This window comes from Motacilla alba, chromosome 1, assembly GCF_015832195.1.
Source record: "Motacilla alba alba isolate MOTALB_02 chromosome 1, Motacilla_alba_V1.0_pri, whole genome shotgun sequence".
Taxonomy (NCBI): Eukaryota; Metazoa; Chordata; class Aves; order Passeriformes; family Motacillidae; genus Motacilla; species Motacilla alba.
Genome location: NC_052016.1, coordinates 34,123,194 through 34,146,515, shown reverse-complemented (window position 1 = coordinate 34,146,515; position 23,322 = coordinate 34,123,194). Strand labels below are relative to the sequence as shown.

The following is a 23,322-nucleotide window of genomic DNA, read 5'->3' as shown; positions in this document are numbered from 1 at the left end:
ACCCAAACTATTCTGTGATCATTTTTTGAGGTGACAGAGCTGCGTGCCGCCTGCTGAAATTCGCTCTTCACCAAATCTGCATGGCTCCCATCCACACTAAATTGATTTACTTTCAGGTTTTCGATTATCAAAGCTGAACCTCCCTGATGTAAGAGCAACACGACAACTTCTGTCGCCAGCACTTCCTGGAGCTGCACCCCACAAACCACAAACCCCCTTCGCTGGCACTCCAGGGCCATGTATGGCATCCGACACCGCAGAGTGCGCACGGGAGGCTGAAAACCCCGCTCCCCACGGTCCCGGAGCCGCCAGAAGAAGCGGCGTCGGGGCCCTCCCAGCGGAAGCTGCCGAGAGAGGCAGTGCGGAGAGGGCCGGGCTGGGGCGGGACGGGGCGAGCCTGCTGTCGGCTTTTGGTTTCTCCCTGGGCAGCGATGGTGTGGGCACCCATCTGGCTGCTGACTTGGCTCCTGTGCCTTTCGTCCCTCCTGGGTAAGATGTGAGAGGGCGGTGGGGACCCTTCCCGACTCCTCCGCTTTCCTTCCCGCCTCTCTCCCTCTCTCCGTGCCGCGCGGGGCAGCGGGAGCGGGGCGCCCTCGGCCGCCGCTCCCCGGGCATTCCATCGGGCGTGTTCCGGGGCCGGGCGCGGCAGGGATTTGGGAGAGCCGGGGGTCCCGAGGTGCCCGGGGAGCTGCCCCTCGGGAGCCCTGCGACAGTGGCTCCCTGGCGGGACGGGCGTCCCCGGCCGCTCGCTGCCCTGCCCAGGGCGGCGGGCACAACCGGGCGGCTGCTTCCGTCCCGCACCTAAAACCAGAATTGTGTCTCGGCCTGTGCATCGACCATCCGCACGTTCAGGAACTCCCCTCCTTATTGTCGGCAGATTCCTGTGCCCCGTTTGTTTCAAACTTGTGTTAACGGGAAGCTTGGGGTGGGGATGTGGGCGATTTTTGTGGTACAAGTAAGTGATTACCATTAACTGCGGCTGAAATACTAATCAAATGCCTTCTTGATTCAAATGCCACCGCTGTGCCTTAGGAGCATAATCCTTACACGCATAGCCCTTGCACTGGGCTGTGAACATGAGGAGTATAAACAAAATCTGTTCATTTTTGAAATTGAAGATGGATGTACAAACTTTCTTTTTGTCATCAGAGCGAGCTGCTATTGCTAGATGGGCCAAAAAGCATGATTTAATCTATGAAGGCCTTATCATTAGTCTAAGAGATTTCTTCTGTTTTTGGACTTTTGGTTTGGTTTTTGGTTTTTTTTGCTTTGGGGATTTCAAGAATGTGCCTAAAATAGGAGCTATTGTATCCCCCTGTTTAAAAAGGAACTTATCTGCTGCTGAGAGTCTGCTGCTGAGAGTTCAGGGCAACTCCCTGTGATTTCCTCCTCATATATTTCTGCGGTCTTCAATTTGCTTTATTTAGTTGATATGGGAGAGATCCTGCTCTGTAAGACAGCGTTGGGGGTCCTGGTGTGCAGGGAGGACCAGGGGAGAAGCCCGGACACTGCACGCCTGCATGAGTCTGCCCATGTTAAGGCTTAGCTGAAGTTTCTTATCTCACCTGCAGCACTTTTGCTGAGAGTTCTGAATGGGTGTGACTAAGGCAGGATTAACTGAGTATCTTCTTGTAACTTTCTCTGTGAGTCAAGGCACTTTATTACCTTGAGTTATATAAGTTGGTGTGCTGCTGCTACTCTATCTCAGTCCACGTGCTATATATAGATTTGCCTAGAGAAAAAAGATTTCAGGTTCCAAAGAACTTACAATTGAAAGGAAGAGGTGGTGGTGCTTGGATAGCTAGAGAGGGTAACTGTGGCTACATCCTCCTTTAATGAAAAACGTAGCTAGTTCTGAGGTCTTCTCTGTAAAGCTTTGATTCTGAAGTGGTTGATTAGTGTGGGAGACTGGGAATGCAAACACTTTATTGTTATTCACTAAACTAAATAGCCACATTTTCACACCACGTTCTTGTTTGTATGCTTGCATTATTGCTGTTATGTATGTATTGACTATGTGTAAATATTCCATGTTAATTTTAACAAGGTAAAATAATCCATCATCTCTCCATGAAAATCAAGGCCCTGAAGGTCAGACTGATCTAGTGCATGAAGTAAATCAGTAGCAGTTCAACTTGGCCTGCAAGTTTCTAGCCTTGCAAACACCTGTTCTAAACACCAGGATGCTGTTGGTAGATCCTCATCCTTTGTCAGCTTTCCTCTCCAGAATCCTTTCTCCATCCAAATTCAAAGCACTGCACTTATCCCTGTCATGTTGCTGAATGTCTGGAGTAGGGGTGATGTCCTTCATTCCCCTGTGGAAGCCAGAAGTTGCAGTGTAGCTTTGGTGTCTTCTGCTCACCACATAGGGATTCCTGCTTTTCACAATGCCAGGCCAAGTCAGTTTTTTATCTGACGAAACCTCAGACTTGTCAATTACAGCACAAAACCTCACCTCAAGCCTATGGAAGGACTTTGATTTCAGACCTACCAAGAGCATGCTGGTTCAGTTGTTGGAAGTTCAAGACAAAACTCTGTTCAGATTTGGGATCCTGGATGTTGTCTGTGGCTGGAAAGAAAGTCAGTGTGGTATCTGTGGCCTAGTTTGGTGTAAGAGCCTACAGAGAGATCTTTTTGTCCTCCCTGTGGGGGAGGTGAATAAATAATACCACACCAACAGGGGGATCACAGTGCAAGCCACACTTGTGAGGATGTTCTGTTGCACTGCAGATGGCAACCAAACTTGCTTTAGCTGCATCAAGATCCTGCCCCAAAAGCAGAGGGGATATGGGAAGTAAGCTGGATATGTGAACTAGAGCATCTGGAAGCATTCTGCATCTGTAGTAAGGCTCATCTGAAAGCCCCACAACTCTTTCAGTGTTCTGAGCATCAACCCTTTCTTTATGCAGTATTAGTTCTTGCCTTCTAGTTCTTGGATATTTAGATTTATTCCCTAATGCCATTTTCATTGTATGTTTGCATTAATGGTTGCTTTGTTTCTCAATTTAAATTCTTTATAAAAATTGAGTTAAATTGAGAAAACCTGGCTCATCCAAAAGCAGATGTTGCCATCTCCAGTCATGAGCTTAGACTAACAACCTGAGAGCTGATAAAAATGATTTTTCTTTCAGACTTCTTCTGAGAGTGACCAGCATAAAAACCAAACTTCCCTCAATGTGGATTTTTGTGTCTGTGTCATTAGGCAGTTTGACAAATTTGGGCTTGCTTTTTAAAAATTATTATTTTCAAATTTCCTGTCTTTTTTTTTTTCTCTGTATGCACAAATATATGTTCCTTTCTACATTTTCAAAAACGAGAAAAACACTGGGGTTGCTCAATGTTTCTTCTGTGTCTCTCCACTCCATGAGAGGTGTCATAGGAAATAAATTGCAAGGCATTGCGATGAGTGTGGGGAAATCTGGACTCCTAACAAATTCAGGTTGTTTGTAGAATGTGGTTATTTTGTGTGTTGCTAATAGAAATGTCACACACAATATTAAATAGTATAAATGGAAAAATCAGTTATCAGCACTGTGAAGCTGACACCTATTTGTGTTGTTCTGTCCCCTTACTCTTGAATCTTCCTGAATAAACAGAGAAATTATAATCAGTTATAAATTCCTCACACAGGGGGAAAGAAAGTCAAACTAAACCTCTGCTCTCTGCTTAAAAACTCTTGACGAGATCTGAGGTTGTTATGCCATATTAAAACCAAAATGAAACAATATTTTTGCCATTGCTATTTAACACTACAGGATGAAGAGAGTGAAATTTTTTTTCAGATAGTTTCTTGCCTTAATGTAATTAATGGTCTTAGACTTCAGAAAGCCAAGATCATCTCTGGATTGCATACACAGACTCCTTTGGTCCTGGGTTTGTTAAAGGTATTCATAAAAAAATGGGTGTAGGTTTGTTTGTTTTTGTTTTTTTCCTTACTGGTCCTCCTATCTGTTTTCAGCCTCAGGAGAGCCTTTTGGCCCTGTTCAGGGTAGTGTGACAGTGGGCTGGCTGGGTGATACAGGGTTTGTAAGGGACAGAGGTTGTAATTTGGAGTCTTTTCAAGCTGGTGTTGCCACAGGTTGGGAACAGCTCCTGTCTGTGGCATCTCTTTGTGCCATCCTTTGTAAGTAGAACTGCAAAGATGATCTGGCTGAAAATGAGCCTGATTGAAGTAGTGAGTTACCAAGACAGATTATTTTCCCAGTGCCATTGATCACAGAGCTTACATGAAGATGTGCTTGTACAGCATAGGAAGTGCTGCTGTCTGGATGCTGGGAATAAGTGACCAGAGGATTTGGAATCGTAGAATGGTTTGGGTTGGAGGAGACATTAATGATCATCCAGTTCCAACCCTCTGCTATGGGCAGGGATGCCTTCCTCTAGACCAGATTGCTCAGAGTGCCATCCAGACTGGCCTTGAACACTGCCAGGTATGGGGCATCCATTCTCTGGGAAACCTGGTCCAGTGTCTCTGGACTGCTTTCAATCAACTACTTTTTTTATACTTCAAGGCAGGCTTAAATGCACGTCAGTTCTGTCCCTAAGCAAAGCCTAGAGACTGTAAATAATCAATAATCTGCAGGACTAAATGATCCTTTGTAATAGTTTACCAGTGCTAAAAGTGGTGCTTCCCAGTCCTCTCCCTCCCTGGCCTGTTCCAGTGCCCAGCCTCCCTCTGGGTGAAGAACCTTTTTCTAATATCCCACCTAAACGTCCCCTGACAAAACTTCAGGCCATTCTCTTGGGTCCTGTCACTGGTCACCACAGAGAAGACATCAGTGCCTGCCCCCCCTCTATGCTCTCACTCTCGCTCTTCTGCATTTCGCTCATATCTGCTCCATTCCGTGCACGAGCGCTGGTGCTCCCACAGCGACTCACATCCGGGAATTACAGTCCTTCTGTGGGTTTTTTTGTTGTTTCTTTATTTGGACTGGGGATGTGTGTAAAGTACAATCTGTCAGCAGATTGTACTCTCTGCATATCTATTCCACTGCAGGAACAGGCAGACATAAAAAGGGAGAAGGGGGAATTGGTAAGTCAGGCCCATGCTTTTGGTCACCAGCATAGTTTAAAAATGACTGGGTAGCCTCTACGTGGGAATGCTGCCTGTTGTTGGGTCCTTGCTGAGGGATATGACTGTAGGTATGGATTTTGTGGTAGGGAGGGACCCAGGCCTGTTGGTAGGTGCCACCCTTGGGTCTGCCTTTGCTGATGGGGTAGAGCTCTGTAGATGCAGCCCCATATTTTCCAGAAGAACAACACACATGTCTCTGAACGTGCTGCAGTGTGCAGGAGAACACCTCTGCATTGGATGTTATGTGTAGCTTTTGTCTGTGCTTTTACACCATGGCTCTAAGTGCTTTCTTTCTGGAGTTTGGGGAGTGGATTGTGTTTGTGTCCTGTGGGGAAATTCAGAGGACTGTGGTTGGTGAATATTTTCATAGTCCTTCTGGACTGAACATTTATTTCAGGGTTTTCTGCAGCTGGGGTTTTTTAGGGTTAGGAGGGAGCATTATTGTCTGCTGATTACAGTTGCTGGGGAGAATTCAAAATTCTAAAAAAGCTGAAGAGAGGGGGATAGTTGGGAAGTTACAACAATTAAAAGAAAAATCTACTCTTTAGAAAGTCCTACTCCTGAAGCAAATAGTTCCTTGCCGTAAACTACTTAGTAAAGACTTTTCCACCCATTTTTAGCAGGTGGAATGTTAGTGTCTTAACAGTAATAGGGGAACCTAGCTGCTGCCTCTATAGACCTAATATATAGCTATATGCATTTCGAAGAGGTATTTGAGACCTAAAATAGTAATGATAGCATTAAAAATAAAAAGGGCTTAGCTTACAGATGTTCTCCAAAATAACTAGGCTTTATGTCAGCTCCAAGAAAAATAGTGAAGCAAGTCAAACTGAGTAGACAGATACAGTAATGAAGCATTTATTGCTGGTAAATGGAGTATTAAGTTCTACTTAGTCTGAATTGAATATTAGTCTGAACTGAATCTTTCAGCATTTTAGCAGCCTGAATTGAATATTAGTCTGAACTGAATCTTTCAGCATTTTAGCAGCCTTTAGCCTGCTAAAATGCTGAAAGAGTCAGAATTAGTCTGGGGAGTATTAAAACTCGAGAACAGCTCTGGGATGTGTGGGTCTGGCTGCTGGAGAAGTGAGAGCAGAAGATGATGTACCCAAGGTGAGATTGTGGGTTTGCAGAAGAGGCTTGCCCACACACAATGTTAGCTCCTCTTCATCTGTGCCACTTTGTGCATGTGACTTGACTGGAAGGAAGGAACAGAAAGACTTGGCATAAGAAGAAGTTTGGAGTGGATTTTAGGAGATACAGGAACAGGTAGTCTGATGGTTTCTGCAGAGGCTGCTGGAGGCCTTAGCACAACACTATTTTGTTGTATGAACTTTGTCTCGGAATAATAGGCTACAACAGAAAGAGAGGGAGAAGGCAGAGAAATGAAAGAAAAGGCAGTTCTAGCCTTCCAAAAAGAGTGTGTGAAAGAGTATTTGATTGTCACTTCTCCCTCTTTGCTCACCGCTGTGGAATAGGAAATATGTTTCCATATAAAATAAGTAGAAAATATGGGGAAGGGTTTCTCCGGAATTTAGAAAACATGATGACACATGCTGTTCCAGAAGCTCAAAGATGAGTGGTTATGAGCTTATGCAATATTTCTGTATGATTTCTTTGAAAAAAGGAAGCTGACAGCACTGAGTGGGAGACTTCTTCACATTTTCACTAAACCAGTGAAACACGGAAATAAACCCAGAGATTGGAGTTCTAAGGTGTGAGGAGATGACTGTTATCCTTGAGGAATAACCTTTTCCTTGTCCTTCTGCTGGGAGCCTGCCCTTGGGAGGAGCTCATCAGCTGCTTGCTGCCAAGCCTTTGTTCCACCAGCCAGCATGAAGAGAGTGTGCTGAAGACAGCAGTGTCCCCCTGTGTCATGCAGAACCTGTGGAGGGAAAATGTGGGGTTTTTCAGCTCTGCTTTCCTTCAGTCTCACTCCTGGGCTTGAAGAAGCAGCAACTTTGCTCTCATAACTCCAGCCTAGCACTTACGACTAACTGAAAGAGAGTAAAGACATGGAGCATTTACCTGGATCAACACCTGTAGCAGGCGCAGGCCCTGCAAACCTTGTGCCTTGGCGTTCAGAGGCCTAGGACAGGCAAGATGCTGAGTCAGGATGACCGGACAATAGGAGCCCCTCTCTCCCGCTCTCGGACCCTTGCTTATCTCTCTGTAAGGCTATAGGTCACTTTCCTTTAACCTTTACCATTGGACAATTCTCAATCCTCCTTTGCCCTATATAAACCCCTGTTCCTGCCCGGCTCACCAGAGCCGCTGTCCCTGAGACCCTTCGAGACCCTTTGTGGAAGAGCTACAAAGAAGACCAATAAAGACATCTTCTTGGAACCTCATACAGCGCTCTCCTCTCTTTCCTGGTCTTCCGAATGCCTGCTGCATGCCCCAGACGAACCTAGCAAGCCCACGAGCTGAAATCACTCATGAGCTGAGAATCACTAGAGCTGAATATCACTAAAGGCTTGCTGAGGCGCAGGCTGGAGGCACTGCCAGAGCTTGGGCTGACTAGCCCCCCTCAGAGCTGAGCTATCCGGCTTTGATGCAGCTCCTGGGTACACCCCGTAGCCCAGCCAGCGGCATTAAACACCCAGATGTAGGAAGTTTTAAGGGGTTGGCTGGGCAGTGGTGGCTGTCCTTGCTTGTGTTCTCAGGGCCCGGCAAGCAGCTGCTGTCTTGCTGAAGGCTCTTGTCAACAGCCGCTGTGGTTTGGCTTATGCCGATGTCAAGCCACCACAGCCTGGTTGTGTCTGTGAGCCAAAGCTACCTAGAACTAGAATTTCACAGTGGGAAGAGCAGGGAGGTTTTCTCCATACTAGGAATACCATAGGTCCTTAGGCAGCGAGGGATGACTTCTTGAGGAATATGCACTCCTGGAAATTGTCTTTATGAATCAAAGGTCTCTAACAAGACTCCAGGCTTTGTCAGATCAAAATATGTTCCACCCTACCCAGAGTCTTGCAATCTTGTGGTCTCCAGACTCAAAGTCTGGAGTTCCTGAGTTCTTTTTTCTTCTGGAAATCATTAATTGAGATAGGTGGAAAGAGATGCTCCAGTAAAATGCTTAAATCTGCCTGAACAGGGTAGAATACAAAGAAAGCAGGTAGGTTATGTTGATAAGATGTGGGAGTTGACAGCTTACCCTGATTACTTCTACAATGCCTGTGCCTGGAAAAGGTGACCGTGTAGGTGCAGACAGCAAGAAGATGCAACTCCAGTGGCATGAGAAGAGTGCTTTCATGGGTAAATTGCAAACAAATTGTAATTTGAACTCAATACCGAAGTGTTTTTGTCTATGTTCCTGTCTGCCATGCAGTGATCTTGCAATTGTTCTAGAGCCATTTGGAGCTATTTAGAAGTGGGAGGTGATTGCTGAAGACTGAAGCAGAGACGCAGAGATGCTGATGGTTTAAAGGTTGTGGTCCCTTCCCCACAGCAGCATTTTGTCTGTTAGATCAGTAAGAGAGGGTTTTTTTCTCACAAATGTAGCTGTTTTCAGTGAAAATCAGGGCAAAATCTCTTATCTCTCTTCTGTTGAGGTTTATTTGTTTTATATTGAATGCCTGGGCATTTTTAGCAGAATGTAATTGATTCAAAGCTGAGAGCAGTGGAGGTTTCTGAACAGCTTCATTCTTGCTGACAGCTCTGCAAGATCTCAGAGGATGGGATGCTGTTTCACACGTACTGGCTGTGAAATAAACTTGCTTAAGTGACATTTCAAGGGAAATCCCTAATACCCCCATGACTTCATGGCAGGTGCTTTGAACTCAGTAACAGTTTTGCGTCAGAAGTGTGCTTTTTACTAACTGGAAAAATTACAGTTTATTTGATCAGCAGGAACTTAAGTGTGGGCGTTCTGCAACAAGATGCTAAAACAGATTTTGGTGGTGACAATTCTTCATTTAATATTTTTCACCAGATCATGGACAGGAAGACTAATTCAAGTGAACGGAGGGAAAATACTGAGGATAGAGGGGCTTAGTATAGGGAAGATCATTGGGGCGATTATTCTGCCTAGGACCTGAATGTCCATGCCTGTCATACAATTGTGCTGACAGCCTGGGTTTGGGTAATTCTTAACTGATGTGTACCTTAGTTTGCAGCTTCGTGATGTGCTTCTAACCTAAATTTGAATGTATCTGGTATTGAATAGGGCATTAGTCAAGCAGTGTTTTATAAAACAATTGTTGAAGTAACTTTTTCTTTTTTTCCCACCCCCTACAGCACAAGACTACTATAAGAATATAGTTGCCATCGTGGGAGAAAATTTTACTTTTCCAGTACAAATAGATCAAAAAATAGTGGAAATTATCTGGAAGAAAAACAAGCATAAAGTGGCTGAATGGGAAGATCAAAACAAACCGACATATTTTGCACCTCTCCGCAACAGGAGTGTACTTATGGAGAATGGATCCTTGACTATAGTTAACTTGGAGAAGGATGATGCTGGCATGTATGAGTTAGTGTACCGGGATTATGTGAAAGATCACCAGTTAAGTTTTGTACTTGTTGTGTTAGGTAAGTACTGGAAGAACTGCATAAAGAAAGTGAGCCACTATTCACTTTAAAATGTCTAGAAAGGGCCTTGTATATTTGTCAAGGAAGCAAACAGAAACAGAGGGGGCTGTTCTTTGTCTCTATTTTTTAAGTTGCTTAGCCACTTTGAACAGATTTTCAAAGGTGGCATCTCATTTAAAGGTGGCATCTCATTTGTGTGCCCATCATTACTCACCTTGGGATGACTTCTGGAACACGTGTAGATGGCACACTGCACTTTCAGTGCAAACTTTTTGAGCAAGCTTACCAGGCAATCCCAGGCATTATGTATCCTTTAAAGACATTCCTGCAGGCATATTACACATGTCTGAATATCTGTGGCATCATACTATGCAGATCTACTCAGCCTCACCATTAGTCTTTGGGAAATACATGTGACCAGTGTGTCTATTAGTCTTGTGTACTGTGAGCCACTAGGACTCTTGGACTAGGAATGGGAGAACAACAAACAGGTGGTTTACAGGTCACTTTCAGAAACACATTTCTCTCTCAGGCATGCGTGCACATACCCCCACTCTTTTGTCTATGCACTCTCCTGCTGCTTTCATTGCTCCAGCCCTTGTCCTGTGCTGAAATTCTATATAGTTTATAAAGTGATAATGAAAATAATTAGAATGCTTTAGAAACTAGTAAAAGGAATTTAGAAACTAAAGTAATACAGAATATTTTCTCTCCTTCTAGATTCTCTTCCAAAACCTGAAATAAATTGCAGCACCAGTGATGGTGAACTTGTATTAAACTGTACAGCAAATTTCCAGAGGTCTCTGAATTACACTTGGAAGCTCAGTAACAATCCACACAGTTATTGGAACCAGGAGCTTTCCATCCCTTTGAAGAATGTTGATATTACCACCAATGCTACATGTATCATTAAATATTCACAAACTGAAAGAAGCTCTGAAATCTCTTTGATTCAATGCCTTCCAGAAGAAAAAGGTAAATAATGTGTCATGTTGCAAACACGGGTCTGAGAAGTTTGTTTGGGAAGCAGCATGGCCTTTGTAAGGTTTCTCCTGACTTCCCAGGAAGTTGAATTTAAAGGGTAAAAAACACCGGAAATAATTTGTCAGCTAAAAGTATGTATAAAGTTTGTGAAAAGTATGAGGATGACCATTTGATCCCCCTGTAAAGATACTTTTTGCAGGGATCTCCACAGAATAAAACCTTTAGCCGTGACTTGATTGAGTAATAATAAAGATTAGGAGGTCATAGAAGATCTCTTCTGAACCTTTGGGCCTTGTGTAATTAATGCTAGGAACTTGTCCTCTTTGTACTGCTCTCCCTGAATTGGAGTGAAACTATTCAGCCATTTCAAGTGAGTCATCTAGCAGCCATAAGATAAAATAATAAATAAAATAAGATTTAAAAAATTCTCATCTAGCATGTGCATGAGTCAATGAGCATTGTTCCTTCCTCCTTCATGGAGAGGTATAAGATAGAAAAGAGAATTTTCCTCCTGTTGCTTATTGCTTTGGTACAGCCTTCAGCTTGAGGCTTGACTTTTTAGGGTTTCTTTAAACACAGAGTGAGAATACGTTTGGAACCATCTGTTTTGTAGGGTGCGAAAGGCAGTCCCTAACTGACCACTCATTTCTGTGCAAAAGTAATAGTCATGGTTTACTAGTACAGAATTCTTCCTTTACTGGAGAGACTTGTTAGATGTGAGGCATCTGGTGGGTTGACCTTGGTTGGCTGCCAGGTGCCTTCAGGCTGATCTGTCACTCCCACTCCTCTGCCCTCTGAGGCAGGAAGGAGAAAATATGATAAAAGCCTCATAGGTTGAGGCAAGGACAGAGAGAGGTCATTTGGCCATTACTGTCACAGGCAAAACAGACTCGACTTTGGGAAAATGAGTTTAATTTATTAAAATCAGAGCAGGATAATGAGAAACAAGAGCAAATCTAAAACACCTCCCTGAAACCCTTCCTTTCTTCCCAGACTCAACTTCACTCCCAATATTGCTACCTGAGCAGATGTCCCTCAGCAGCACAGGGGGATGGGGAATGGGGAATGGGGCTTGAGTCAGCTCATTATACATTGTCCTTCCTCCTCAGGGGCAGGCCTCCTCACAGTCTCCCCTGAACCAGTGTGGACTCCCTCCCACAGGAGACAGTCTCCCTGAACTTCTCAACATGAGTCCTTCCCACAGTTCTTCATGAACTGCTCCAGTGTGGCTTCTCCACAGGGTCACAAGTCCTGCCAGCAAAGCTGCTCCACCGTGGGCTTGTCTCTCCATGGGGCCACAGGTCCTGCCAGGAGGCTGCTGCAGTGTGGGCTTCCCATGGGGTCACAGCCTCTTTTGGGCACCCACCTGTTCTGATGTGGGGACCTCCATGGGCTGCAGGGGAATCCCTGCTCCAGCACTTGCATCTCCTTCTGCACTGACCTTGGTGTCTGTTGGGCAGATTCCCTCACATATTGTCACTCCCCTCTCACCCTTGCTGTTGTTGTCCAGCAGTTTTCCCTTTTCTTAGAAGTGTTATCCCAGAGACACTACCACAGTCACCGATGGGCTCTGCCTTGGCCAACAGCAGATCCAGCTTGGCATTAGCTCTATCGGACATAGGGGCAGCTTCTGGCATCTTCTCAAGAAACCATCAAAACCTTGCAGTGCAAACCCGACACAAGATATTTGCTGAAATTTCATTTGTTTGAAACCTGGCTCAGCCTTTCATAGGCCAAGAATTGGAATAGCCGTTGCCTTTCAAGTGGTGATGTGCCTTCACAGAATTGAGGTACTTAACATGTAACTGTCCTGGAGATGGCTCAGGGGTTTGCTAATAACTGACTCCGGTGCATTAATTTATTGAGGTTACTTTTTTTAAAAATAGCTATAAAATATATTTGGAGTTGTAGCTCTGCTGAACTAGTGTATCATACAGTTACTTTCTAACTAACCAGTATGATTTCTTCTTTTTTAATTTTTTTTTAAAGGAGACAGTTCTCACAAACGACATAGAAATATTCTTATTTTCCTCATTACTGCAACTATTATCCTAGTGGTAATCCTAGAATTCCTGCGCAGGAAAGGTATGCATAACACTTCCTAACTGAGCTTTATGTGCTTCCAGATTATACTCATCATCTAAGGTTCTGTAGAATGTGTGAAAATTCCTGACCATCAAATGTTTTGTAAAATCAGTACAAGAAACAAGTCCAACTTAGGCAAAAATGACTAGATTTGAAGGAAATAATGTACTTTCTTGCATTCTGACACTGGGCTCTGAGTCCTAGGAAACACTGCAGTTTGCATTTGCACAGTTCTCCTTCAGACTGGGTGTTTGATTTACCGTGTGTTTCTATTTACCAAGTATTTGTAGCCTCTCCCATTCTTACCTGATTGTGTTTTCACAGCCTTTTTTGAGAGCATTCTAAAGCTGCCCTCAAGATCCCATTTACTGTTGGGACAGGCTTCTATCAGATCTGAATATCATATGCCGAGTCCAATCTGATGACTCAGTGTGGTCAGCTGATAAATGGGACCTTCTGTGCCTCCTGACAGCTTGTGTTGCCATCATCTTGGAGTTCTGTATTTGTTTTTCAATCCATCCCTACACTGAATTCAAGTATCTTTTTTGTAAATCTGACAGTTTAATCAGAAATAGTAATTATAGGCTATCGCTCTGTATTTTTTTCTGCCACGTTTTTGGATTTCTGTGTTAAATTGTCTTCTAATTTGAAAAAGAGTGGCACACCATCTTTTCTCCTTGTTTTGGAGAGAGTCCCAAAAAGGAATATATTTCTTCATCCTGTGCCTGCTCTGGATGGAAGATTCATGTTGACTTCCAGATGGGGCCACCACTTGGAGGTGGCTGCAGGGTGAAGAGTACTGGAGGCATCTCCCATCTGGGAAGGACTAATTGATGATATTCTGATCAGGACATAAATAGATATATATTGCATGTGGACCTTTTGTTTTCCTGTTCATTTTCCATTTAGTTTCTGTTGGCATGGAATCATAAAATAAACTAGGTGGGAAGATATCTCTGGAAGTTTCACCCAACTTTCTACTCAAAGGATGATCAACTTCAAAGCTAGATCAGATTGCTTAAGGCCTTGTCCAGTCAAACTTTGAATAGTTCCGAGGGTGGGAATTTCCCAGCCTCTTTCAGCACGTGTTTAAGTGCTGAATCACTCTTGTAGGGAAGGATATTGTCCTTATTTCTGTTAGGGATTACCCTTTGGCACCTGCTAGCCATTGCCTCCTGTGTTTTTTCTGAGAGGCGTTTCCTTTGTTTTCTGTAGTTTTTTTTAGACTGCAGCGAGCCATCATCCTCTTATTCTTCTTCTTGAGGCTGAACAAACCAAACTCTCTCAGCACCTCCTTGCACAGCTCCTGCCCCTAGACACCTTGGTGGACATTTGCTGGACTAACTTCAGAAAGATGGTGTTTTTATATTAAGTGGGAGACTAAAACTAGAGAGAGTACTCCACATGTGGTTTCCCAAATATCGAATAGAGAGGAGGAACTATTTGTGTTGATGGGCTGACTGCACGTCTGCTAACACAGCCCAGTATTTGAAGCCTTCTACCACAAGGGCACATTTTTCTGTGTAATGTTGAGCTTGTTCATTCTTTCAGGTCCTTTCTTGCAGAGCTGTTTCCTAGCTGGGCAGAGCCCAGCCCCTAGTGGTCCATAGGCTGACTTAAGAGATTCAGGACTTTGTTTGCCTTTGAATGGCACACCTTTTCTGCCAGCATATTTTTCCAGGCTGTTGAAGTCTGTTTGAGTGGCAAGCCTGCTTTCCAGCATGTCCCCTACACTCCCCAGTTTGATGTCATCTGCAAATTTTCTGAAGGTGCCTTCTGTGTCCTTGTTCATGTTGGTGGTGTTAAACAACACTGCTCTTGGTGTAACACACAGAAAATGTCACTTAAAACAGACCATCAGTTAGAATCAAAACAATTCAGTTAATTCCCTTGAGACAATAAGGGTTCGAACATGCAAGAAAATTAACCTGTTATACCTTGGTAGGATAAGCATTGCACAGGTAAAATAAAACAGCAGTAGTTTGCTATTTTAAGTACAAGACATATAATCAGAAATTGTTAAGCTCCACCTTAGATTTGATTAGATGTGTTCTGACTTGCTGTCGCAGGAGACCCATTCTGTTGATCTCTCACTGACTGTCTTTCCCTCAAAACACTATTTCATTTCTTGTTCTTCCTCCAAGTCAAGTATCAGTTTCATGTTTTCAGTGAAGTGTATTATTTTTTGGTTTGGGGGTGGGAGAGGGGGATGAAATGGATGGAGGCTGAGAACAAACTTCCAAAGATGCAAAACTTTGTTTCTGAGTAATTTCTCCGAATATTCTATTTGTGTGCAGGTATAATTCATCTTGGAACAGGAAGAAGGACTGCTCAGAATAACAGTCCAGGGAATGGCTCAGGTAAGATAGTGTCACAGATGTGTGGAAATCAGAGTGGTGCTTGGTCTGGGCTTGTCAGTTTTTATTCTGTGTCAGTGTAGTCTTTCATTGGAGAGGTAAAGGAGTAAGTTTTCTTTGAGTGTAGTTATTTTTTCCAGGTCATTAATACATACTTTCTAAAACAAATAAATTTCTTTATAGGAGAACATGAGCAACTATACCCTGGGAACAGCCAACAACAATCTAACTCAGAGGGAGGTAAGAAACCTGTATTGGGGTATTAATGTTTCTAAAAACCTGCTCTTGGTTGGAGCAGGGGGTCTGATTTGCTCTTTCCTTTTTTGCAGGGTCTGAGCTTTTGAATTGATTTTCAAAGTGTGCACATGCAGAGTCAAAATCTTACTTGAGGTGCAATATTGGATGATTATAGGGACCTGCACCTAGTGAATGTGTTAATGGGGCTGGCAAAGTTACTGACAGTGAATGGCCGGAGATTTTCCTGGTCAGCAGCTGTCTTTGGAGGTGAATTACCTATCTAACAATGGAGAATTGGGGCTGGCCTCAGATTAAGGGCTGGAAATGTGCCCACTGTAGGGCAATCTGTCATTCCTCTCTTCCTGTCCAGATCTCTGCCTGGGCTTCTGCTCCATTCTAATCTGCATTGAGGTGTTGTTTTTTGTTTTTTTTTTTTTATTTTGGGGATTTTTGTTTGGTTGGTTGTGGATTTTTTTTTTTTAGTGTTTTGTTGGAGTGTTTTGGGGTTCTTTTACTTCCTTAATTTGCAGCAAGATTGCGCTGTTTTCTGGCTTCTTGTGTGTTGGGGTGTGAAAATTACTCTGTATAGTGTCCCCTAGGGAAGGGGGCAACTCCTTTAGTCTGTGCCCCTTTCATAGGAGTGAATTTGGCTATCATATTCTAGCTTTAACATATAGGAGTTTTGTTGCCAGGACTGTGGTCTGTTTTTAGGAACCAAATGAAATTAACCCCCAAGGCAGTCAAGCAGACTGGGGAGAGCAGGGGAAGATTCATAAGAAATGCTCTGTTACCAGCCCAAACAGTGTTTCAGTGGGGAATGGCCAGAGCTCCTGCCATCAGGTGGCAGGCTCAGTGCCCTCTTGGACTGTCCTGGTGTTGAGCTCACAGTGCCTTCATGTGCGTGCTCAGTCTGGTACCTCACATTTGTTAAAGCTGTGGTTTTAGCCCATGGTTCAGAGCCCGCTGAAGTTGAGACTATGGATGAATCTGAAAGTGAGAAAACGAGGAGGATGGGTAGGAAAAAAACCCCAATAAACCCCCCAAAAACCTCATTTTGGTACCTCACTTAAATTTGCTTTAGAGTGTTTCTATTAAAGATTCTTTAAGGCCTGCAAAAGCAAGGGTTTAAAGTTACAGTGTTAGTGCAACACAGATGAAGTAAAAAAAGTAGATGCAGATTCTCTTCTCAGTTATCTCTGGCTCTTTATGGCAGATCTGTGCAGCTTTACCAATAGATCTACATGGGCAAGACTTTGGTAAAGTTGTAGGTATAGATATAAACAATGTTGGTCATGGTCTGGAACCTTACGTGGTTGCTGGAGGGAAGTTGAAGTTGAAATTAATTGTGAGTCCTTGAAGTGGCATAACAGTGATTCTCAGGAATATCTTTAAAAAGTGTTATAATGAAGTTGTCACTTTAGGACTGAGTTGCATATTTTGCAGACTATTGTGCCACCTCCATACATGTTTCTGGAAAAGGATTTCTGTTTTCTTGCAGCTGCATTTTCACACACTGGTCATGATGAGAATGAAGAGCCTGAAGCAGGTAACAAGTGAGATGGAGCCCTAAAACAGACGAACATGAAGGGGGAAAGTAATTTTGCACGTGGCCTTTGCAGTCCAAGCCATATTAGTATGTCCTGAGTATAGAGTTTGCCATTCCCCTGTTGGCCTAGAAGAGCCTGTTGCCCTAGGAACAGTAAATGTTGATGGGTAGATCAGAAGAGGAGAAATCAGAAAGACCATGAGGCTGTGTTTGGTAAACAGCACAGAGCCAACACCTTCTTGGGGCTTCACCTTCCCTCTTGGTATGGTGAGAATGATGCTGCTTTTGCCATCTGTGGCGCAAGGAACTAAGCATGGAGGAAAGATAAGAGCTTCGGCACACCAATTTAGGGATGGGATGCTTACCAGCTTGCAAAATTCATATTTGGGAGATACTTCATCCAGAAATGCGCTTCTCTAAGGAACAAAGCCTGCTGTATCTTCCACTCACTTTATGCTTTAGGAAAGTCTATTGACTGCATTCATCAGGCATTTAAGCAAAGCTCCAGTTTTGTTTTCTTAGTCCTGTCAGTGTAAATTTCAAGGAAGTTCTGGGACCTGTATTTTTTCTAGAAATTCTTTTAACTCCAAAGGACTAGTGAAATTGAACATCACTGTTCAACTTGAGAAAAAAATGTCAGTTTTTTCCCCAGTCTTTTGCACTAGTGATTCATTCACTCACTAACTCTTCCACTGTTTCCACAAGTGGCTGATAATAAGGGGTTGGAGAAGGCAGAAGTCTTTCCTATAAAGGAAAAAAACCAATCACCAATGATGACAATAAGGACAAAGAAACTCAAAAAAATTCAGAAGTCCCTGGTTATTCTTCCTTATAGCTGCTTATTCTTCCTGCATGAATTGTAATGGGTATGGAACAGCTTTCTTTCATCTGAAGAAACGGATTGTGTAGCTGATGGTGAAGGTGTGGTGCACTGCAGGATTGTGTAATCACTTGTGTAACCGTTTCCATATACATAGACATGGGTATAGGAAAAGGAGGCTTAATTTACACCTGAGTTAAAGTAGAAAGGAGGGAAACACACAGTTCAGGCAAGAGAGAAATCAGGTCCATAGATAAAGGTTGTCCGTTTGGACACGAGATGCAGAAAATAGAATCCTTTCTTTTGTTGCGGAACAGAACGGGAACATCAGGCAGGGGAGTTAGTGCACCTCTGTGCAGTCCAGCCAGCAGCACCTGAGGAGCAGGCAGTCACCGCTCTAGGGATGGGAAATAGCAGGCAAGGCTATGATGTCCTCTGAAATGTGTGTACAGAACAATTTCAAGCAGGGCTTTTGCTGATAGCGCAGCAGTACTTAACGTGCAGAGGGGAAGGTGTGCTCTGAGCCCTGGGCTGCACAGAGCAGTGGCCTGTGCTGGGGAGGGGCAGGAGCAATGGACTGTGCTCCTGAGGGACTGCAGTTGTTCTCTGATCTCTTTTCAGACAGACCATTGAATGAGAATGACAGGGCCCTGAAAGACAAGCAGATAGTTAAGAATGGTGTAAATCAGGGAGGTAAGTGCCTGTTCTATGGAGCAGTCAGTGCTACTGGCCCAGCAGGCAAGCTGGCCATGATCCCTCCATAGAATCATAGAATCTGATGGAAGGGATGCATCAGGATTGACTGCAACTCCTGCCCTGCCAATGACACCCCAAAAATCACACCATATCCCCGAGAGTATTGTTTAAATGCTTCTTGAACTCTGTCAGGCTCGGTGCTGTGCCTACTTCCCTGGGGAGCCTGTTTCAGTGCCCAGGCACCCTCTGGGTGAAAGAACCTTTTCTTGATATCTGGCCTAAACTTCCCCTGACTCAGCTTCATGCTGTTTCCTTGAGTCCTGTCACTGGTCATGAGAGTGAGGAGATTGTACCTGTCTCTCCTCTTCCCCACACGAGGAAGTTGTAGGCTGTGGTGAGGTCTCTCTTCAGTCTCCTCCAGGCTGAACAGACCAAGTGACCTGAGCCACTTCTCATAAGGCTTCTCCTCCAGACCCTTCACCATTCTCATGGCTCTCCTTTGGATGCTCTCCAGGAGCCTTTCTATATTGTGTATGCATGCGGTAACCGTGCAGATGGCCGTGATATGAATGAAGGACGTGGTGCCTGGACTGCGGAGCAGTCTTTGTTCAGCGTGACTTTTGCCTAATGCCACCTAATGGGTGGTACCACAGGCACTGAGTGTTTCCTGTGCTTGGCCTTTCCAGGGTGGGTGAGGGATTGTGAAGCCAGTGTAGAGCCAGGAATGGAGGAGAGAAGGGAGGTGTTGGATGGTGATCCCATGGGAGTGAGGCATGTTGGTCACGGTTACTATTGTTGCCAAATGAATGGTCCAAATCCCAATCATATTGTTCTTGAACCATCTGGGGCAGAGAGGCAGAGTGTTGTGAGGTCCAGGATTGTCTGAGTATTGCCTTTGTCCTTGCAGAAGTGAGCCAGGATGCAGAAGGTGAAAATGGGAGGCACCCGGATGACTCCTGCACTAAAGAAGGTATGTGAGAGTGAAGCTCTCTGTCTTGGGAGAGTGTGCTGACTGACACAGAGGTTGACTGCGAATAATTTTCTTTTCTTGGAAAAAAAGAGAAAAATGTCATTTTAGTCCTTACTTGAGTGGTGTAACTGTGGGCCTCTCATATAAATTTCTGATTTTTGTATTGTAGGTGGTTGATCACCAATCCTTTTGTGATTGTGTACCACATCAGTAAAATAGTTTGAGCATGCACGCCCAATTTATGTGTATTTATAAGTTATATACAATTATTACCATACTCAGGTATGACATATCTTATAAAACATGCACAAAATAAAGGTTTAAAAATTATAATGACGAAATAAATAGTACTTATATTTTTAAAATTTTATTACTGATGCAAAAATACTTTTTTTCTGCACCACAATGGATTGCCTTGTGCACACCCACTTTGGAGTCTGCTGGTGCAGGTAATCCATTTAAACATTCTCAAAATGCACAGCAATGTGAAAGCAAGTGGCACCTTACTGCTGCAGGGTTTTTTGTTCTGCCACGTTTCATACTTCTGCTGAATTACCAGCCAAGCAATCACATCTGTGAATTCTGGTATTTCCTGTAGACAATGTTGAAAAGAGGGGTGAAAAAAAATCTCAGAATGTGAGAAAACATGGATGGATGGGAGGCTGGGAGGGAGTTAGGACTGAGTATAAAAAACCTACCTCTGTGATGCAGACAAAACTGCTGATGAACCTGTCATGAAACCAGGAAACGGTCTTGGAACAGTCTGCATAGCTGCAGAGAAAGGTGTGGTGTGTTGTACTAACTGAGTAACATCCTGTTAGTTGACAGTGAGTAATACTGAAAGCCAAATGAAGCAACTCGGTGTATTATTCCTGGGCCATGTCACGTGCTGCTTTGCTGGGCTAAACAACTGTGCTCCTGCATCACCCTTAAAGGTTTAGCATCTGAAACTGGTCTGTTGTTATGCCATGCTGAGGCACCAGATGCAGCTGTGCTTGCTTCGGTTCTGTTTGCAAACCATGTGAGGACAGAACATTTTGGGTGTTCTGGTGGCCGGGGGGCGGGGGGTATAATGAAACCTGATGCTTATCCCTGAAGCTGTAAAGTGACAGAACCCTACTTCATATTCAGACCCTCTCACTGCACAGACACGAGGAAATAGCGCACACACACACCCACACCCACACCTGGCTTTTTGGTTGTGTTCTTTAGTATCATCACTTAGGTAAAGCAGTAAACCTCCTTGGATTTTAAACACACAAATCATAAAAATACTTCAAGCCTAGCCAGGGACCTTATGAGAACCAGACTAGGGACAGCTTTCTTTTTGTCATCATCTACAGAGTTGTGTACCATATGTCACCGTCCTCTGCTCTCCTACACCATCTCCTGACATCTTATCCTGGAGTGATGCTGAGCTAGAGATTAGTGGAAGGGGTGGGTAGTGCTATCAAAATGGGAGCAAAGACCAAAGGGCACGGTGTCCTGGCACATTCAGGTGGCTCCCCTTACAGAGTTGCTATGTGTGCAACAGGGTGGAAACACTGATGTAAGTGGGCTTGTGAGAAGGCTGCTTTGTTGGAAACCAGCCTGGTTAGAGGCTGATGCATGTTTCATGTGATGAGTTAGGCTGGGCATGTAGCCTTGAACTTCCTGCACTGTAACTTCCCTTGGCCTTCAGTCTCTTTGTCAAATAAGAGCTGTATTTTCAATCTTCCTGTATTTTCAAAGAGAAAACTCCAATAACACCTGGCATTATTGTGTGGAAGAAATAGCAGCAGCAGCACATGCATGTGTGATGCACAGCTGATACTGAGATCATGGACATAAAACATTTGAATAGAAGTGGTGTCTTAATTGCCTGATTATGTAATCCAAAGTCATGGAGTCAGAACAACTTCATAGGTTACCAGCTGCTTAGCAGGTGACTGGCAGTAAGTAATAAATGTTCTAAATGTGGTCCAGCTGCAGAGGAATGTGCTTAATCATAAACAGATAATTTGGGTAAAATGTTTAGAGGCTATCAGATACCATTGGTCATGTACCTGCTCTGACTGGATTGTTACGAGTCATGTGACAGTGTCTTGGTGCATCTTCACACCACCTCATTGGTATCTAAAGCCTGCAGTATTCTCACGTACCTAGTTCAATTTCTAGAAGAAAAGACATAGTAATTTACCTGTGTGCTTTTCCTATTCTTTTGTTTCAGATCTTAAAGCATAAGCAAATAATTGCTTTGTTTCTAAAACAAACATGGAGGAGAACAGTAGAATTCAGCGATGAAGAAGGTGCTACCTTTTCCCTTCCACAAGCAATGAAGTTGTCAGAGCTTCATCAAGAAGTCCTTTGAAGACAGGCTGAACTGTTTCCAGTGCCTATTTTTCTTTCCTCAGGAAAGACAGCCTCCTTTTCTAGTGTTACTACGTGAAGACAAATAGGCCAAATAATAGGCAAAATCTTTTGAATTGTTTTGTATATGGTTTTAACAAACCATTTGGTTTGTTACATGGTTTGTTTAATGGGGTTTTTTACTAACACACTAAAGCCTCTTTGTAGTTAATATTTAGAGATTTACAAAGTTTTATATATTTGCATGAATGTGAACAAATCAAAAAATGATCAGCTTTCACTCTTTCATCAGTACCTTTTTACAGTCAGAAAAAAACCTTCATCCTACAGCAGGCCCAGATGGGTGGAAGTTTTCATTTTCTAGTCTTGGTTCCAGACAAAGCTATGTCCCAGATGCCTGGCAAGTGGATCATCTCCTGACAGTGGTTCATTCTGTGATAAAACTACATTTCAGCTTGTTGTTGGACTGTAACAAAGCTGTTATTAACAGCAGGTTTGGGCTATTCCTAAAGCTTTTTACATTTTTTTAACTTTTAGGACTTTTTAAGCCTTTGCTCTTCATATTTTTTGAAGAATGTCATCTCACTTCTAGTCATTCCTAGGAAATAATAGTATGTTTTTTAATTGCTTGAGACTAGAACAAAAACTTAAGATCTGAGGTCATGTATATAATTTAATTTAAAAAGAATCAAAGAAGAAAACCACCATGCATTATTGTTTTCAGAACATCAAGCTATGGAGTGTTTTTCATTATGTTTACATGCTGGCTGTTTATGAAAGGTGAAGGCCAGTTTAGTTAATTTTGAACATGGTATGTGTAAAGAATCATGAAGGTTTGACACTGGTAACCGAAGATCAGAAGCCTCAGCTTTCCCCTTGTTTTGACTTTTGCCCTTTCCACTCCCACAGTTTCTTCTTCTATTTGCAGCTGTACTGCATGAGTGTACAGCTTGTATACTGTACAAATGTTCAAAAGTCACTTTTGGTAGGACTAGCCCTTTTACAGCTACTATGTATATAAATATTTGTAATTTATTAAAAAAAAATTCAAGATGTAAAAAACTTTGTAATGTCTTTTTGTAATATATACATGCATTTTTTTTATTTAACCTTAAAAGTTACTAACTGATCCCCAAAATAATCTTAACCAAAGTGATGTATTTTATATGGGTTTTTTATTTGTTTGTTTGGTTGCTGTGTTTTGGGGATCATTATTCCTGACCCAAGTGTCCTTCTCCATTCCACCTTCAATAAATTTATCAGGATAATGTTGTCTGCTTCTTAATAACTTTTTAGCAAATCTCCACGCAAAGATATCCTTTTTTGTGGTTATTGTGGTAAAAGTTAACCTGTAGCTTGTTTGCCTGCTTGGGCAAAGTCTTATTTTCTGTTATTAATGTGAGAAATAATAGTAAAAAAAATATTGGTGGAACTGGCTGAAACTACTCCCAGAAACTATACCAGTTGGTGTCATGGTCTCCATCCATCCCATGCAATTTCATACTAAACAACACAGAAAGGTCTCATATAGTGTGGTTTTGAAAATTCTTTGACACCTGGTATAACTGACATTGTTTCCAAAGCAAGAAGCAACAACCTTCAAAAACAGTAAGCAGTTGTAGTTAATTAGCCTCAGTTGCTGGAAGTCTTCAGAATAGTTTGTGGATTTTTGGG

The 23,322-nt window shown here is 43.2% G+C and overlaps 1 protein-coding gene across 2 annotated transcripts; it reads left to right on the top strand.

The window, feature by feature from the left end:
* Positions 1-343: 343 nt before the first annotated feature.
* LOC119704531 lies at positions 344-22,916 on the top strand. Of its 2 annotated transcripts, XM_038145909.1 has the most exons (10): positions 344-489; positions 9,311-9,604; positions 10,325-10,579; positions 12,578-12,673; positions 14,971-15,033; positions 15,214-15,270; positions 16,766-16,813; positions 18,255-18,326; positions 19,237-19,299; positions 21,509-22,916. In XM_038145909.1, the coding sequence occupies exons 1-10, from the start codon at positions 432-434 to the stop codon at positions 21,520-21,522; spliced, it is 1,020 nt and encodes a 339-aa protein (XP_038001837.1). In that variant the 5' UTR covers positions 344-431; the 3' UTR covers positions 21,523-22,916. The 2 variants fall into 2 exon arrangements, with proteins under 2 accessions (XP_038001837.1, XP_038001845.1); XM_038145917.1 differs by lacking the exon at positions 18,255-18,326.
* The last annotated feature ends 406 nt before the right edge of the window (positions 22,917-23,322 follow it).

Bases quoted from the DNA above. Each gene is read 5' to 3' on its own strand.
- LOC119704531 (XM_038145909.1), top strand. From the start codon at position 432: ATGGTGTGGGCACCCATCTGGCTGCTGACTTGGCTCCTGTGCCTTTCG. The intron at 15,271-16,765 runs GTAAGAAACCTG...GTTTTCTTGCAG, and splicing joins ACAATCTAACTCAGAGGGAG to CTGCATTTTCACACACTGGT. The intron at 18,327-19,236 runs GTAAGTGCCTGT...TTGTCCTTGCAG, and splicing joins GAATGGTGTAAATCAGGGAG to AAGTGAGCCAGGATGCAGAA.